The sequence below is a fragment of the Diorhabda carinulata genome, chromosome X (genome assembly GCF_026250575.1).
Source record: "Diorhabda carinulata isolate Delta chromosome X, icDioCari1.1, whole genome shotgun sequence".
NCBI classification, from domain to species: domain Eukaryota; kingdom Metazoa; phylum Arthropoda; class Insecta; order Coleoptera; family Chrysomelidae; genus Diorhabda; species Diorhabda carinulata.
The window spans coordinates 2950240-2965826 of record NC_079472.1 but is presented as its reverse complement, the minus strand read 5'-3'; the positions used below and the strand labels follow the sequence as shown (position 1 = coordinate 2965826).

Below are 15587 nucleotides of genomic sequence, written 5' to 3'. Positions count from 1 at the left end.
GGTGAAAACAAGTGGGAAAATCTCTAGGATTGGGATCTTTGTAACCAAAACGTATTGGGAGATATTAAAGAAAAGCAACTGGTCTGGTTTAAACATGTGGAAACTAGGAGAGTAAAGAAGATAAGAAAATCTTGGAAGGACAAGCTGTAGGAGAGGAATGATTGAAGAAATCAAGAAGAAAGCAGAAAAGATATTGCTACAGAATTGAATTTCTGGTGAAAACAAGTGGGAAGATATCTAGGATTGGGATCTTTGAAACCAAAACGTAATGAAAAATATTAAAGAATCAACGGTTCTGGTTTGAATGTGTGGGAATTAGGAAGGTGAAGAAATCAAAAAGAGGGGAAGGTGCTGAAAAGAAGTTACTACAGAAATGGATTTGTTGTGAAGACAAGTTGGAAGATCTAGGATTGGGATCTTGGAAATGTAAACATAATAATGAAGGATAAGATTGATAGACAACTGGACTGGTTTGAACATGTGAAAACTGGGAGGGTGAAGATGATAAGAAAGTCTTAGAAGGACAATTGTCTTTTACACAATTTTCTATATACAATTATTGTTTTATATACGTGTATCTGAATTCCTTTTGAAATTTTTTTCATTCCCAGATTTTTTTCTGAAACTCATTTATGCCTGTTATAAGTTATTATTAACAAGTTTCCTTCGATTTGTGTGTCCAAACACCTAAATTCTATTTGTTTCTGTTCAACGTTTTCTTTTTTTTTGTAATAGCGTCTGAAGTTCCGGAAGCATTCGCTTAACGGTAATTTATAATTGCACCTCGTATACTAATCATTATGTATTCACTCAAATTATTATCAATCAATTTATAAACAAATAATTATACTTTATCTACTTTAAACACAGAAATATATGAAGATTAACGCACCAGTCATTTTCTTTCAGAGATTGTTGTGAAGATGTTGTTGAAATGGATTTGCTGTGTGTTTCTAATAGTTTTAATAATAGATGTCGATCTAATTGACTGCGGTTTTTGTAAGTATTCAAACTATTTTTTATAATATTAACATATATTTTACTTTCTAGTATTATATTAATAATATTAAACCATATTTTCCTTCAGAAACTTTCCAATTAAAAAAATGTTGTTATGAAGATTACGAAACTACATTTTTCTCATCAAGTTATGATTATCTATGATTAGTATCGTTTTTAATTAAAATTTTATGCCCTTGGTTGACTAATATCAACTTTTTAACGATTTACCGATATCTGCTAATGTTCGGATGTTTAGAAAAACATTTTCAAAGTGAAAACATTTTCCTCTGAAATCTTCGATTTACTCCAATGCGAGTCACGTACATTTATGTAAACTTAATCTCAAAGTTTCTTGAAAAATCCGTTTTTCTTGTTGTTTCCATCGATTTCATTAGATTGTTGCCACTAGTACGAGGGTCGTTCGAATATGAATCGGAATTTTTGAGCCGAGGCTACGTAACCTCGTTTTTTAGTGTACTTATAGCAATGAACGAAAAGAATGTCGTCAACGTCTGACGCGATGTATTACTGAAGAAAAAGGCATCATAATAGGTAGCAAATTTTCAGCTAGATAGGTACCAAAACTTCTGGAGCATAAATTCACACGCTAAGAATTTTGCGTGCGTCTCCTGTAGCTATAAGAATATTCTTATTGGGTATTGGATCACCTTCTTTATACCCCCGATTTGACGCTATGGGATTATTATTTATTTAGTCTATAAATCTAGAAAAATCGTAAGGATTTTCAGCTCTGTAACTTAATGATAAAATTTTTTGTAGCGGTACATATTTGAACCGCTCTCGTAGCATAGATAAAAGTCTAAGTTTTTATCTGATGTCTTTTCGAATTTCTGTAGTTTTCGAAAGAAACTATAATATTAAGAATCGGTTGTATTTGAATTGGTACATTGAAAAACAACATAAGATAAATTTAGATAAATTGGTAGACTTATTTACGCAAATGAGATAACTTTACGCCGGGTCAATCCTGATTAATTCTGAATAACCAAATACACAATTTTGAAATAATAAAAATATAAGAAATCGTTTTTTACATTCGTATATATTTGTCTATTTGGAAAAAAAAACAGTTAAAAATAAAGTTTTATCTTAAATCTATGTAATTATGAATTATTCAAACTTGGTATGTGTAAGTGAAAACGGCGGCTATTTGTGAACCACTAGCTACTGAAGGAGGACAAGGTTTTTAATAGTGCAGGGCATTTACGAAATTAATAGTAGAAGAAAAAACACCGCCATCGTGTTTTAGGGGTTAAATAAAAGTTATGTGTATAAAATTCATTTTTTGTCTATGCGTTATATTTTTAAATAATAAAAACACCAAAAAATCGGTACAAATTTTGTTTTTTCAAGACTCGTCTATAGGCAGTATTGTAGAGAATTGAAAAATCTACAAAATAAAATTTTATAAATTGAATTTCGATAATTTGTTGCTTAGATAATTTAACGGAAAGGAAAAAATTTTTAATTTTTTCAATTATTTATAATTTGTTCAATTTTGAATATAAAGGTTTCTTATTTAATGAAAACCGAGATCTCGATGTATTTAATCAATGCTCTAAAGATGGGCCCTGCGGCCCCAATAGTTTTCGCAAAATGGCAATTAAACCATAGGAGGCTTTTTTAAAAGGACTCAGTTTTTTTATTTGTTTTGACTTCAAAAAGTGTCCAAAAAAATTATTTAATAATTGAAAATAATTATTCATTTATGCTACACGTAGTATTCAAGCTGAAAAATGATTGTTTCACTGTATTAGGGTACAAATAAAAATCTTTTTATAAACAACATACAAAAAAGGAGTATTTTTGAATTTTTTTGTATGGAATCTATAAATGCATTCAAGTAAGGCAGTAAATACGAAATATTTCCCCATAAAATTAAGTAAAAGATCAAAATCGGCCCAATAGTTACGGAGATAATTAATATTTTTCAGCGCTCTGTAAATTTGAGCATTTTTGAGCGCGCCGGAGCAGCGGAAAAAAACAGTGTCACTTATACTGCCACCAAATGCGCATTTTCAATAAAAGATTATTGAAACTTTTATTAATAAAAATTTCGAGCTTCCCCTACAAAATGACGCAAAAAACATTCCCTAATATTGAAAAACAAAGCCGCAGTGAATTTAAAAAGAAAATGTCCAACATTACCCCAAATTAAATTGTCGGCTTTCCGAATATGACATTTGGTATTACGATATTTTTATAAAATGTTTAATAAACAATATATTTTTTATAACTTTTTTTTAACATTTTTTGAACACTTTTTTGAGATCAAAAAAAATATTTAAAAATCTAAGATGGGGGATATGTATTTAGTTCAACTCTTGTTCTTTCCAACGCGACTTTCCAAATGATGATAGGACCATCCGGTGGTAAAAATTATCCTTTGACAAAAAAGGGCCTATTGGGGCCACGGGGCTAATCTTTAGAGCATTTATTAAATACATCGAGATCTCGGTTTTCAGTGGATAAGAAACGTTTATATTCAAAATTAAACAAATTATAAATAATTGAAAAAATTAAAAATTTTCTTCTTTCGGTTGAATTATCTAAGCAACAAAATATCGAAATTCAATTTATAAAATCTTATTTTGTAGATTTTTCAATTCTCTACAATGTTGCTTATAGACGAGTCTTGAAAAAACAAAATTTGTACCGATTTTTTGGTGTTTTTATTGTTTAAAAAAATAACGCGTAGACAAAAAATGTTGAATTTTATACACATAACTTTTATTTAACCCTTAAAACACGATGGCGGTGTTTTTTCTTCTACTATCAATTTTGTCACCAAAAGCCTTTTTTTTCGTAAGTCACCTGGCCTAAACCTAACCTAACCTAAAAGGCAACGAAAACTAAAATCGTAGAGGCGGAAGTTAGATATAGTTTATAAAAAATGAAAAAATTGATGTATTCTAATTTCTTCGTTTATATTCAGAAGCAAATAGGGCGATTTTCATGACGAAATTAACTTGATCATACCCCTCCATCCGTTTCTGTTCTCCTCTTATCAAATCTGATATTATTTCTTCTATCCATTCCTTTTTTGTCCTGCCTCTTCGTCTTCTAATTCTCTATTTCTCTTTTTGTGCTACGCGTCCCTATCACGTCGTTATTCAGGGTGTCCCACCAGTTAAAAACTATCTGTATATGACAAAATACTTATGGTAAAATAGTGAAAATTTCTACGTTTGGTTTATCGGATACGATGTTCTTAACTAAAATATTTTCAAAGATCCGGTTCTACCGAAAGTCGACTATAAGTTTGAACACCTTGTATATTAATACATTTTTGAAATCTACGTAAAATTTTAGTATACTGTTGTCTAGGAACTTTTTTCGAAAAATGCATAATTTTTGAGTTATTAATTTTTTTGTAAAAAATTTCACCGTTGCAGACCCTTATAAATTATTTTTTTACGATGATACCCTTAAAGATATGAAAATGGTTTCTGTTCGGTTACTTTAAGCAAGGTTAAACGTATTTGAATGTATGTTGGAAAATTTTTCATTTTATACAGGGTGTGTATAAAAAGTGTTCAAAATTCAACTTCATAAATATCAATTTTTTTCATTTTTTTAAATAGAACCACCCGGTTTTTTATATTTTAATAAATTCAAGGTTAAAAAATAAGACAAATTAATTCATTTCAACCCTGAATGCATTAAAATAGGAAAAACCGGGTGTTTCTATTCCAAAAAATAAAGAAATTTGATATTTATGCAGTTAAACTTAGAACACTTTTTATACACACCCTGTATAAAATGAAATATTTTTAAACATAAATTCAAATACGTCTGACCTTGTTAAAAATAACCGAATAGAAACCATTTTCATATCTTTAAGGGTATCCTCGTAAAAAAATAATTTATAAGGGTCTGCAAGGTTTAAATTTTTTACAAAAAAATTAATAACTCAAAAAATATGCATTTTTCGAAAAAAGTTCTTGGACAATAGTATACTAAAATTTTACGTAGATCTAAAAAATGTATTAATATACAGGGTGTTTCATACAAAATAACAAAGTTACAGTCGACTTCCGGTAGAACCGAATCTTTGAAATTATTTTAGATCAAAAAAAACGTATCCTAACACCCAAACGTATAAATTTTCAGGATTGTTACTTACTTACCATAAGTATTTTGCCATATACAGATAAATTCAACTGGGACACCCCGTATATTTTTCAGTTTTCTATCTTTATGACTTATTGTTCACTTCCACGCTATCTTTTCCGTTTTATCATCCGTTATCACTTATTTAAAATTATATTCCTCGTTTTCCGTCTTAAAAAGTCTGTTTTTTTTCCACGATTCATCCATTGACGTTGTATTTCCATATATTTAAACTTCCCGCCATTCACCTAGAAACCGAATCTTTTCGATTCTTTCTCCAATCGATTATATGATTACTTCCATTGTGAGGTTAAGGAGTAAAATGGATCCACCCGCTTCAGCCTCTTTTTTCCTTAAAAACTTTCTGATAGCCGCTAATTTTCAGACAATACTTCGATCTCAGTTCCATCCAGAGTCAGACATCTAAAAATTCTAAGGCCTCGTCCAACGTTGTCTTCTCTATTGTATCATAAGCTTGCTTATAATTTACAAACAATAGATTTTGCACTGTACGGTTTTGAAGATGGAAATCTGCTTTCCGAAACCTTTGAACGACTTCATGGTTATGAATTGGTCACATGACTTGAACTTTATAATATAATAGTGCGGCCCTGCATAATGCCCTTCGATTAAATAGTCATAAATTGACGATTTTTCGATATTATCGAATTTTATAAAGTTTCAGTGAATTATTTATATTTCAGTTTCTTCCTCTCGTTCATCTGGCTCCCGCAGTTCGAGTTCTCGAGGATCTAGCTCATCGGGATCCCGTAGTTCTACGTCATACGGTACCCGAAACTCGGGTTATCGAACCACCCCACGACCTACTAGAAGAACTACTAGGTATTACCCTGTAACTACAATGCCTACTAGAAGAACTACTAGGTACCATCCTGTTACTACAATGCCTACTAGGAGAACTACTAGGTACCATCCTGTTACTACAATGCCTACTAGAAGAACTACTAGGTACCATCCTGTTACTACAATGCCTACTAGGAGAACTACACCTACTAGACAACCGCCATATAATCCACACTACAATTCTTCTAAAATAACTAGTAAACAGCCGCCTTATAATCCATTCTTTTCTTCCACGACCAAGCAACCTCCGTACAATCCCTTCTGGACGAGTACTAGTAGAACAAATCATTCTTCTGGCTTGGGAGTCACTAAGCAACCACCTTATAATCCTTTTTTAACACCTACCACTAAAGCAACCTTCTACTCGTCGACGCCTTCTCATCATTTCAACGGTTCTAATTTCCATACAACCCCATCTTATAATAATAACAATGGAAGACCTCTAGGGATACATACGACGAAGATGACCTCACTAGGAAGCGGTAGAAGTGAGTATGAAATATAATGATTGAGATACATTATTTTAATTGAGTTTATAATGATAAATATGTTTTTTTATTTCAGATAATTATACAAATTCCAATCAAAATAACTGTGAGTATCTTTTATTAAGTACAACTTGATTATAATGATATTTAATTTTTTTTTTATATATTTTTTTAGTTGGTCAAACACCTAGACCTGTATATACGACGAGTAAACCCAATTATCAACCAAAATATAATTCAAGTAGACCCATAAATCAAGGGATACGCCCTACGTACAATACAACCAAACCTTTTTATCAAGGACCCGTTTATAATACATCAAACTACAAACCTGGTAAGAACTTTTTGATACCCATGTATAATTATTCAAATAAATTTCTTTAATTTCTTGTTTTTTGGACTTTTTAATATATTCATTTTAGGTTTCTTCCGTTTTAAAACTAGTTTTTTTAATAATTTTTTAAAGAAAGATGAAATTTGACGTTGCGACGAAGTTTTTATCAAAATTTGATATTGACACTGACAATTTGCGTTTTAATTTTTCTTATTAGAACATTTTCTATTTTAATTTTATTCTTATTTTGTTGTTCATTATGTAGGTGAACCCACGGCGAGTTGAAACTACCTGTATATGGCAAAATACTTATAGTAAAATTATGAAAATTTCTACGTTTGGGTTTTTTGGATATAATCTTCTGAACTAAAATATTTTCGGAAATGGCCGATTTTGGGTTCTACCAGAAGTCGACTGTAACTTTGTTATTTTGAATGAAACATCCTATATATTAATACATTTTTGAAATCTACGTAAAATTTTAGTATACTATTGTCTAAATACTTTTTCCGAAAAATGTATACTTTTTTAATTATTAATTTTTTTGGAAAAAATTTCCCCGTTGCAGACCCTTATAAATTATTTTTTTACGAAAATTCCCTTAAATATATGAAAATGGTTTCTATTCGAGTGCTTTAAGTAAGGTCAGTCGTATTTGAATCTATGTTGGAAAATTTTTCATTTTATACAGGGTGCGTATAAAAAATGTTTAAAGTTTAACATCATAAATTTCAAATTTCTTTATTTTTTGGAATAAAACCACCTGGTTTTTTCTTTTTTAATGGATTCAGGGGTACAAAATTTTAACGATTTTCGAAATTATTGACAATTGACTAATGACAGTTAAATAAGTGTCATTTATTTCAAAGCCACTAAAAGTATACATTAAAACTTGTTAAAAAATACAATACTAATTAATAACTTCAAATATCTCGGAAACGACTATAGGATTAGTGAATGCAATTTGATTTGATCTTTGTTTTGACCTTAACAAGATAAAAAAATATATTTTTTTATTTCTTAGTGCTTGTATCAACGGGTCAAAATAAAATTTAATCCACACCTGCATCTCTAAAAATTTACAGAAAACTTTTGATATCTGGATAACGGTAAGGTTTAGATTTAGGAAAATATACATGAATTTGCCTTATTTTTCACCCCTGAATGTATTAAAATAGAAAAAACCGGGTGGTTCTATTTAAAAAAAATAAAGAAATTTGATATTTATAAAGTTAAAATTTGAACACTTTTTATACACACCCTGTATAAAATGAAAAATTGTTCAACATAAATTCAAATACGTCTGACTTTGCTAAAAGCAATCGAACAGAAACTATTTTTATATCTTTAAGGGTATTTTCGTACAAAAATAATTTATAAGGGTCTGCAACTGTCAATTTTTTTACAAAAAAATTAATAACTCAAAAAGTATATATTTTTCGAAAAAACTTTTTATACAAAAATATACTAAAATTTTACGTAGATTTCAAAAATGTATTAATATACAGGGGTTTTATTTGAAATAACAAAGTTACAGTCAACTTCCGGTAGAGCCTTAGGTCGGCCATCTTTTAAAATATTTTAGATAAAAAGATCGTATCTGAAAAGTCAATCGTAGAATTTTTCATGATTTAACAATAAGTATTTTGCCATATACAGATAGTTTTAACTCGTCGTAGGACACCCTGTATAAAAATACGCAAATTGTCAGTGTCAATATCATATTTTGATAAAGAGTTAGAGAAAAGCTAAAACGTCAAATTTCATCTTACAAAAATTATTGAAAAAACTAATTTTAAAATAGAAGAAACATCAAGAACAATTAGATGCATTATTATTAAAATATCTAGATTATTAGTTTTAAATTATTCATCAGAATTTTGACGTATTTAAACGAGTTTAAGAGAGAACGGTACTGCTAGAGTGGGAAAGGTACAATCGTGTTCACTCGTCTTCCCTCGTTCCGCTTCGTGTTAGTTTTTCAGTCGCGAGTCGAAAGATGATAATAAAGTGAATTATTCAAAAATTCATTCATAGAATAGTGTAGAGAGCTTCTAGGAGGCACCTTGCGAGTCTGACTCGATCTTGGATTTACTAGATAGAATACTTGATTGTTCGATTGCTATAAAAACCGATTTCGAGTGTAATAATTACGAAAAATTTTCAGTAGGTTCATCAGTTAGACCCGGTAATGCAGGAGTGTACCAACCACCAGTGGGTAAGTAAGCTAATTAAATATAATATTACAAGAAAGGTTGTAAAGTCAATTGAAAAACTACTAGTACATTTCTATGATATTTTTGAGAAATTATATAAAATTTTTCAAGATACACGACTAATGAGGTCATGGTCGTCACATTTTTTTTGTTTGTGATGATAAAAACCATAATAACTTTATAAGTTGCGTAAAATTTACGAAAAAGACCATGAGATCATCAAAAAAGACGTTTTTGTTTGTTTGACATTGACATTTAACAGTGACAGGTTGTCATTGTCAACTTCAGTCGAATTTGGGTTAAATATGGCGGCTACTTTGATGTGTCTATCAAACGTTGTTCTGTCATATAAATTATATCAACGAAATATTTTACTAGTTCAATAAAAATAACTAACTTACTATGAGCGCTGTATAAACAATGGATGTAAGCTTTATTTAGGTTAATATTTATCAAATTAACAAATATATTTCAAATAAAATTCTCGAGTTCTCTTAAAATGGCGGGGACAAATAATTTTTTTTAATTTTTTTGCTAAATCGTTTATTCTTGATTGTTCGATCAAATTTGATGTTTGTTCGAAATTCATTTTTTCATCATCATGTTCCAATTAACATTTCTGCGCGTGCGCAGTTTATACAAGATTACGCGGTTCATTTGAATCTTGTTTATATCAACCAACACAAATAATAATTACACCGGCAAACAAAAAAAGTGCTTCGTACATTTGACCGGACCTTTCGAAGCCTTTGTATTTTAACCCGCTGAATCCGAATCCGAGGTCAGTTCGACCTGTATATTCCTAAAATTTCAAAAAAACTTGAAAAAACCGAAAAATAAAGGAATTTGTCAGTTATGGTGATATAAAAAATTTTTTGGAACTCAACCAAATATGATTATCGTGCATTTTGATCCGCCGAATATAAGTCTAAAGTTTATTATGATCATTAGTTATTTAAAATCTAAATAAATGTTAAAAAATGCTAGAGGATTACGATTTTGATGATGTAAAACATTTTAGGGAGCCGATTTATGATTTTCATGTATTTTTTTACTGAACAAACGATAACTGACTGAGATTAAGTAGAATAATAGAAATAAACTCATAATTGATTACCTTAAGAGCTGGGTTAAGGCCAAAATTTTGTTAATAACTTATAAAAAATGAACAGTGACTCAATATTGTATTCGTTTGCTTATTATTTGACTTACTTTTCACAATAATAAAACTATTTGCAAAAAATGTTAAGTACAATATGTACAGGTACGGTAATGGCCGTCGTTAGCGGGAGCTCAAAACACGTTTTTATTTACATGAGAGTAAAAACCGTCTTTTCAGTTATTAATTAATAATTATTGTACTCGAATTTGATGATTGAAGTCAAATTAAAATGAGAGTTACACAGAAAAATCAAATTGATACATATAACAGTCACTGCTACGAAATTATTATGAATAAGAATTTATCGTACTATAATTATTATATTTAATTGCCATTTTGCAATCCCTTCGCGGATATGTGGATAAATTAAAAAAATCGCGAAAGAAAAATAGGGATTGATCGTAGAGGGGTGAAAAATGCAGCGTAATATAATAATAAAAAATAAAAATATTGCTAAAAACATTGAAGTTTATAATTATGAAATACAAAATAGGGTTTGATCGTAGAAGGTTGAAAATTTGGGGTTGTGTGTAAAATTTATCTAAAAAATTACAAAAAAAGTTAAGGGTGGACTACCCTTTAACATTTAGGGGGATGAAAAATAGATTATCTACCCGATATGCACACAAAATTTCATGAGAATCGGTCAAACCGTTTCGGAGGAGTTCAAAAACACCTCGATCGGACAATTTTATATATTAGAAGATTTTTATTTTTTCCTAATATTTTTATGATTATTTGCAGTACACAGAAACAGCACGTTTACTACTGGTTCCGGACGATCTCCAAATTATCCCGTACAACATTTAGTTAATCCCGTACAACCATCACATACGACAACTATAATCAACAACAACAACAACAACAATCATTACTACGGACGACCTGGTTATTACACCCCAGGATCATCAGGAAACACACACGTGACTATAATTAACAATAATTACAACCCGAATCATCACGTGATCATTCCTTCGACTCATTATTACAGTTACGGTCCGCCAGCTCTAGGAATAAGTGTTGTTAATACAAATTACTACGATCCGTTTAGTACCAGTCATTATCGTACTACTTATCATTATAGTACCTACGATACCGGTAGTACTTCTTTAGGTTTCTTCTTAGGTTATCAATTAGGTAGGATAAATCGACCTAGTTACTATTACCATAGTACTACGTACGTAGATCACGAATACGTACCGAGATACGATCATTACACAGTACATCATTATTATCACAACGCTGATAATATTCCCACCGAAGCGCCGATACAACCTAACGCCGTCGTGACATGCGCTGGCGATAGCAGTAATTTATGTCCCCCCGGTAACTATCCTTTGTGTACCAACAACGGAGCCGTGATGTGCGTTGTATCCGCTTCTTCGACACAACCGTGCAGTACTAATTCTAGAAAACTTAATTGCGTAACTAGTACTATACCGTGCGAAGGTAACAACTCACCGGAATGCAAACAAAAATCCTCAACATCTGTAAGTATACCGTGCGTTTCTACGGCCAGTATCGCAGCTGGAGTCAACTATGTTAATAATAGTATAATCGTAACCGACGCTGGCGATACTTCCGTTAAAAATTTCTGCGTTACTGTTTTAGCACTACCAACTAAAAACGAAACTAAAACTAATACTACCATAGAACCAAAAGTACCATTCCAATATACAACAAATATCACAGGGGTAGATATATTAGGATACTATTTAGGTTATAAATTACAAAAACTGTTAGAACCTAGTTATAATTATCTAAATTACGACGCTAATTATAATTACGTAGAAAAGTACGATCATTACGACGTTTTCCATTATTACCACGGAGGTAATTTCCTAGCGGAACAAGTGGAATTCAAAGCGGAACAAATGATGAGTTGCGCAGGAGATAGTGGAACGTTCTGTCCATCGAATACGCTTTCTTTATGTCTAAACGATGGTTCAGTAGCTTGTGTAACTGATATATCCACAACATCTTTTAATAACTATACTAAAACTAACTATTTAAATAGTACCATTGCCTGTGATAAGTTAAAATCGCCTGTTTGTATATCAAATCAAACTTTAAATTTACCAGTACAAATACCTTGTATATCTAAGGCTAAAGTTTACGCTAATGTTAGTTTTATGGTTAAAAATTATGGTAACGGCATCGAGAATGTTTATTATCGTACTATCGAGGTAGTAAACGGTACTCAAAATGTCACTGCACCGCGTGAATTTTGTGTAGCTATATTAGTTACGCCAGGTATTAAATTCCTTAGTACTACGCCGGATAAAAGACAAATAACTGGTATACCAAATAGTAAAAGTTACCAAAGTCTACCAAAATATAATTATAACCCAGGGAATAAAACCATAGAAGCTTATATGGCTTATAGGTTAGGTATAATGGCGTATCCTACTATTTATTACATGAACGCTTATTGGTTTTCCGTTGACGGTACTATCCAAAAGTACGATCATTATACGCCGATTTCTTATTATTCGGGTAAAGAAGTTATACCTAAATTTTTGGAATTTCAAGCTTTCGATTTGAGGGCTTGCGATGGCGATAGCGGTTTGTTCTGTCCTACAAATACGTCTTCTATTTGTTTGAACGACGGGGCGGTGATGTGTTTAACCGATTTGATGTTGACGGTGCCTTGTTTGAAGTACAACGACACCGTTTGCGTTAGATCGACGGTATCTTGCGCTAATAATTATCCTTGTCAAAAGACGAGTAGGAGTAAAAGGGTTAGTATACCTTGTATTTCGACTGCGACTATTTACGGCGATGTAAAACTCGAGAGAAATTATATCTATAAGAAAATACCATCTGCTGCTAAATTATATGAGAATTTGCAACCGATTCCTGGTACTAATGTCAATAATACACCTGTGTATCATAAGGCGCAACAATTTTGTGTTACCTTAACCGCTTTACCTGCTGAAAGGATTATTTCGGAAGGAGAGAAGTTCCTTGAAGGTTCAGAATCTTTATTTGGGAGAATTACTTCGAAAATCTTCGGGTTTTAAACTTGTTGTAAGTATTATATGTAAATAATTAAAATAATGAAAAGTAACATTTTTAAAGGGGTAAATGTTCATCTAGAAATATATTCCAATAGGAATAGTAACCTTTGAATCAAGGGTCAATCCACGTTCTAACCTTTTTCTTCTTTTTTAAACTAAAGTTCATTGCGTTTTGATGTACCTTTAAAATAGGGGTGCAGGGAAGTCTCTCATAACTTTTAGTTTTTAACTACTTTTTCTATTCAAGGATATTTTTTTCAAAACTTCAAAAATTTCAATACTTTACGAGCTGTAAGTGAAAAACCAAAGCACCACGTTTTAAAGGTGTGTAATTTTTTAAGAATTACCAATTTTTTTACGGTTTGTCGACTAGATTATTCCAGGGAAATCTCATAAAACGAAAATGTACTTATGACAAAGAGTTTTTCCTGTCACCGGAAATTATAATATAGGTTAGGTTATTTCCTTACTTCAACCACAAAATACGTACCTCAGATTTTTGATTTTACAATGTTTTAGACAAACTTGTACTTTTTTATTAATAGATTAATAAATAATTAAAGTGGAAAATAGCATTTTTTATTTACGATGGTAGTTAAGAAATAAACCGTCATTTGATTGGAAAGACGACTCGGAATGGCCTCAATCGTCTGCACAAGCAATTTATATTGCCACTCATACTAGTTTGTTGCATAACTTACTTTTGGTACGCTAATTATGGCACGCATTTTCCAGAAGACCATACAGACACTATAAAATTTCGCTTATCATAGTAATTCACTTTATTGATTCTAAAGACAGGCTTCTAGGCAGCTTTTAAGCCCCCAAATATTTTTTTGAAGTTCATTTCACTTACAAGCAAACTTCATAACCTTCCAATGGTACTGGGAAGGTTTAGTTTGTTTAAAGACACTTCTAAGTGTTTAAAGATAGTTGAAAGTTGTCAGAATAATTTTAGGTAGTTTTTAAATCCTCAAACATTTTTCTATAAGTTCATTTTACTCACCAGCTTGCTTTAGAAACTTCCAGATGATACTGGAAAGGTTTAGTTGGTTGTAAGAAACTTCTAAGTGTTTAAAGATAGTTGCCAGAATAATTTTAGGTAGCTTTTAAATCCTCAAACATTTTTCTATAAGTTCATTTTACTCACCAGCTTGCTTTAGAAACTTCCAGATGGTACTGGAAAGGTTTAGTTGGTTGTAAGAAACTTCAAAGTGTTTAAAGATAGTTAAAAGATGCCAGAATAATTTTAGGTAGCTTTTAAATCCTCAAACATTTTTCTATAAGTTCATTTTACTCACCAGCTTGCTTTAGAAACTTCCAGATGATACTGGAAAGGTTTAGTTGGTTGTAAGAAACTTCAAAGTGTTTAAAGATAGTTGCCAGAATAATTTTAGGTAGCTTTTAAATCCTCAAACATTTTTCTATAAGTTCATTTTACTCACCAGCTTGCTTTAGAAACTTCCAGATGGTACTGGAAAGGTTTAGTTGGTTGTAAGAAACTTCAAAGTGTTTAAAGATAGTTAAAAGATGCCAGAATAATTTTAGGTAGCTTTTAAATCCTTAAACATTTTTCTATAAGTTCATTTTACTCACCAGATTGCTTTAGAAACTTCCAGATGGTACTGGAAAGGTTTAGTTGGTTGTAAGAAACTTCAAAGTGTTTAAAGATAGTTAAAAGATGCCAGAATAATTTTAGGTAGCTTTTAAATCATCAAACATTTTTCTATAAGTTCATTTTACTCACCAGCTTGCTTTAGAAACTTCCAGATGGTACTGGAAAGGTTTAGTTGGTTGTAAGAAACTTCAAAGTGTTTAAAGATAGTTAAAAGATGCCAGAATAATTTTAGGTAGCTTTTAAATCCTCAAACATTTTTCTATAAGTTCATTTTACTCACCAGATTGCTTTAGAAGCTTTCAGATGGTACTGAAAAGGTTTAGTTGGTTGTAAGAAACTTCAAAATATTTAAAGATAGTTAAAAGATGCCAGAATAATTTTAGGTAGCTTTTAAATCCTCAAACATTTTTCTATAAGTTCATTTTACTCACCAGCTTGCTTTAGAAACTTCCAGATGGTACTGGAAAGGTTTAGTTGGTTGTAAGAAACTTCAAAGTGTTTAAAGATAGTTAAAAGATGCCAGAATAATTTTAGGTAGCTTTTAAATCCTCAAACATTTTTCTATAAGTTCATTTTACTCACCAGATTGCTTTAGAAGCTTTCAGATGGTACTGAAAAGGTTTAGTTGGTTGTAAGAAACTTCAAAATATTTTAAGATAGTTAAAAGATGCCAGAATAATTTTAGGTAGCTTTTAAATCCTCAAACATTTTTCTATAAGTTCATTTTACTCACCAGCTTGCTTTAGAAA

The 15587-nt window shown here is 30.9% G+C and overlaps 1 protein-coding gene across 5 annotated transcripts; it reads left to right on the top strand.

Moving 5' to 3' along the window:
- The first annotated feature begins 855 nt into the window (after positions 1-855).
- Positions 856-13790, top strand: LOC130901665 (mucin-2-like). Of its 5 annotated transcripts, XM_057813193.1 has the most exons (7): positions 878-999; positions 5841-5979; positions 6022-6488; positions 6565-6594; positions 6664-6822; positions 8990-9040; positions 10945-13790. In XM_057813193.1, the coding sequence occupies exons 1-7, from the start codon at positions 924-926 to the stop codon at positions 13221-13223; spliced, it is 3201 nt and encodes a 1066-aa protein (XP_057669176.1). In that variant the 5' UTR covers positions 878-923; the 3' UTR covers positions 13224-13790. The 5 variants fall into 5 exon arrangements, with proteins under 5 accessions (XP_057669172.1, XP_057669174.1, XP_057669176.1 ...); XM_057813189.1 differs by having other exon boundaries at positions 856-999; positions 5841-6488; XM_057813190.1 differs by having other exon boundaries at positions 889-999; positions 5841-6488; positions 8993-9040.
- Positions 13791-15587: the final 1797 nt, after the last annotated feature.

What these genes read in the sequence shown, in the direction of transcription:
- LOC130901665 (XM_057813189.1), top strand. Translation starts at nt 924, where the DNA reads ATGTTGTTGAAATGGATTTGCTGTGTGTTTCTAATAGTTTTAATAATA. An exon ending in TCTAATTGACTGCGGTTTTT is followed by an intron (nt 1,000 to 5,840) that starts GTAAGTATTCAA and finishes TTTATATTTCAG; the next exon opens with TTTCTTCCTCTCGTTCATCT. An exon ending in TACATCAAACTACAAACCTG is followed by an intron (nt 6,823 to 8,989) that starts GTAAGAACTTTT and finishes AAAAATTTTCAG; the next exon opens with TAGGTTCATCAGTTAGACCC.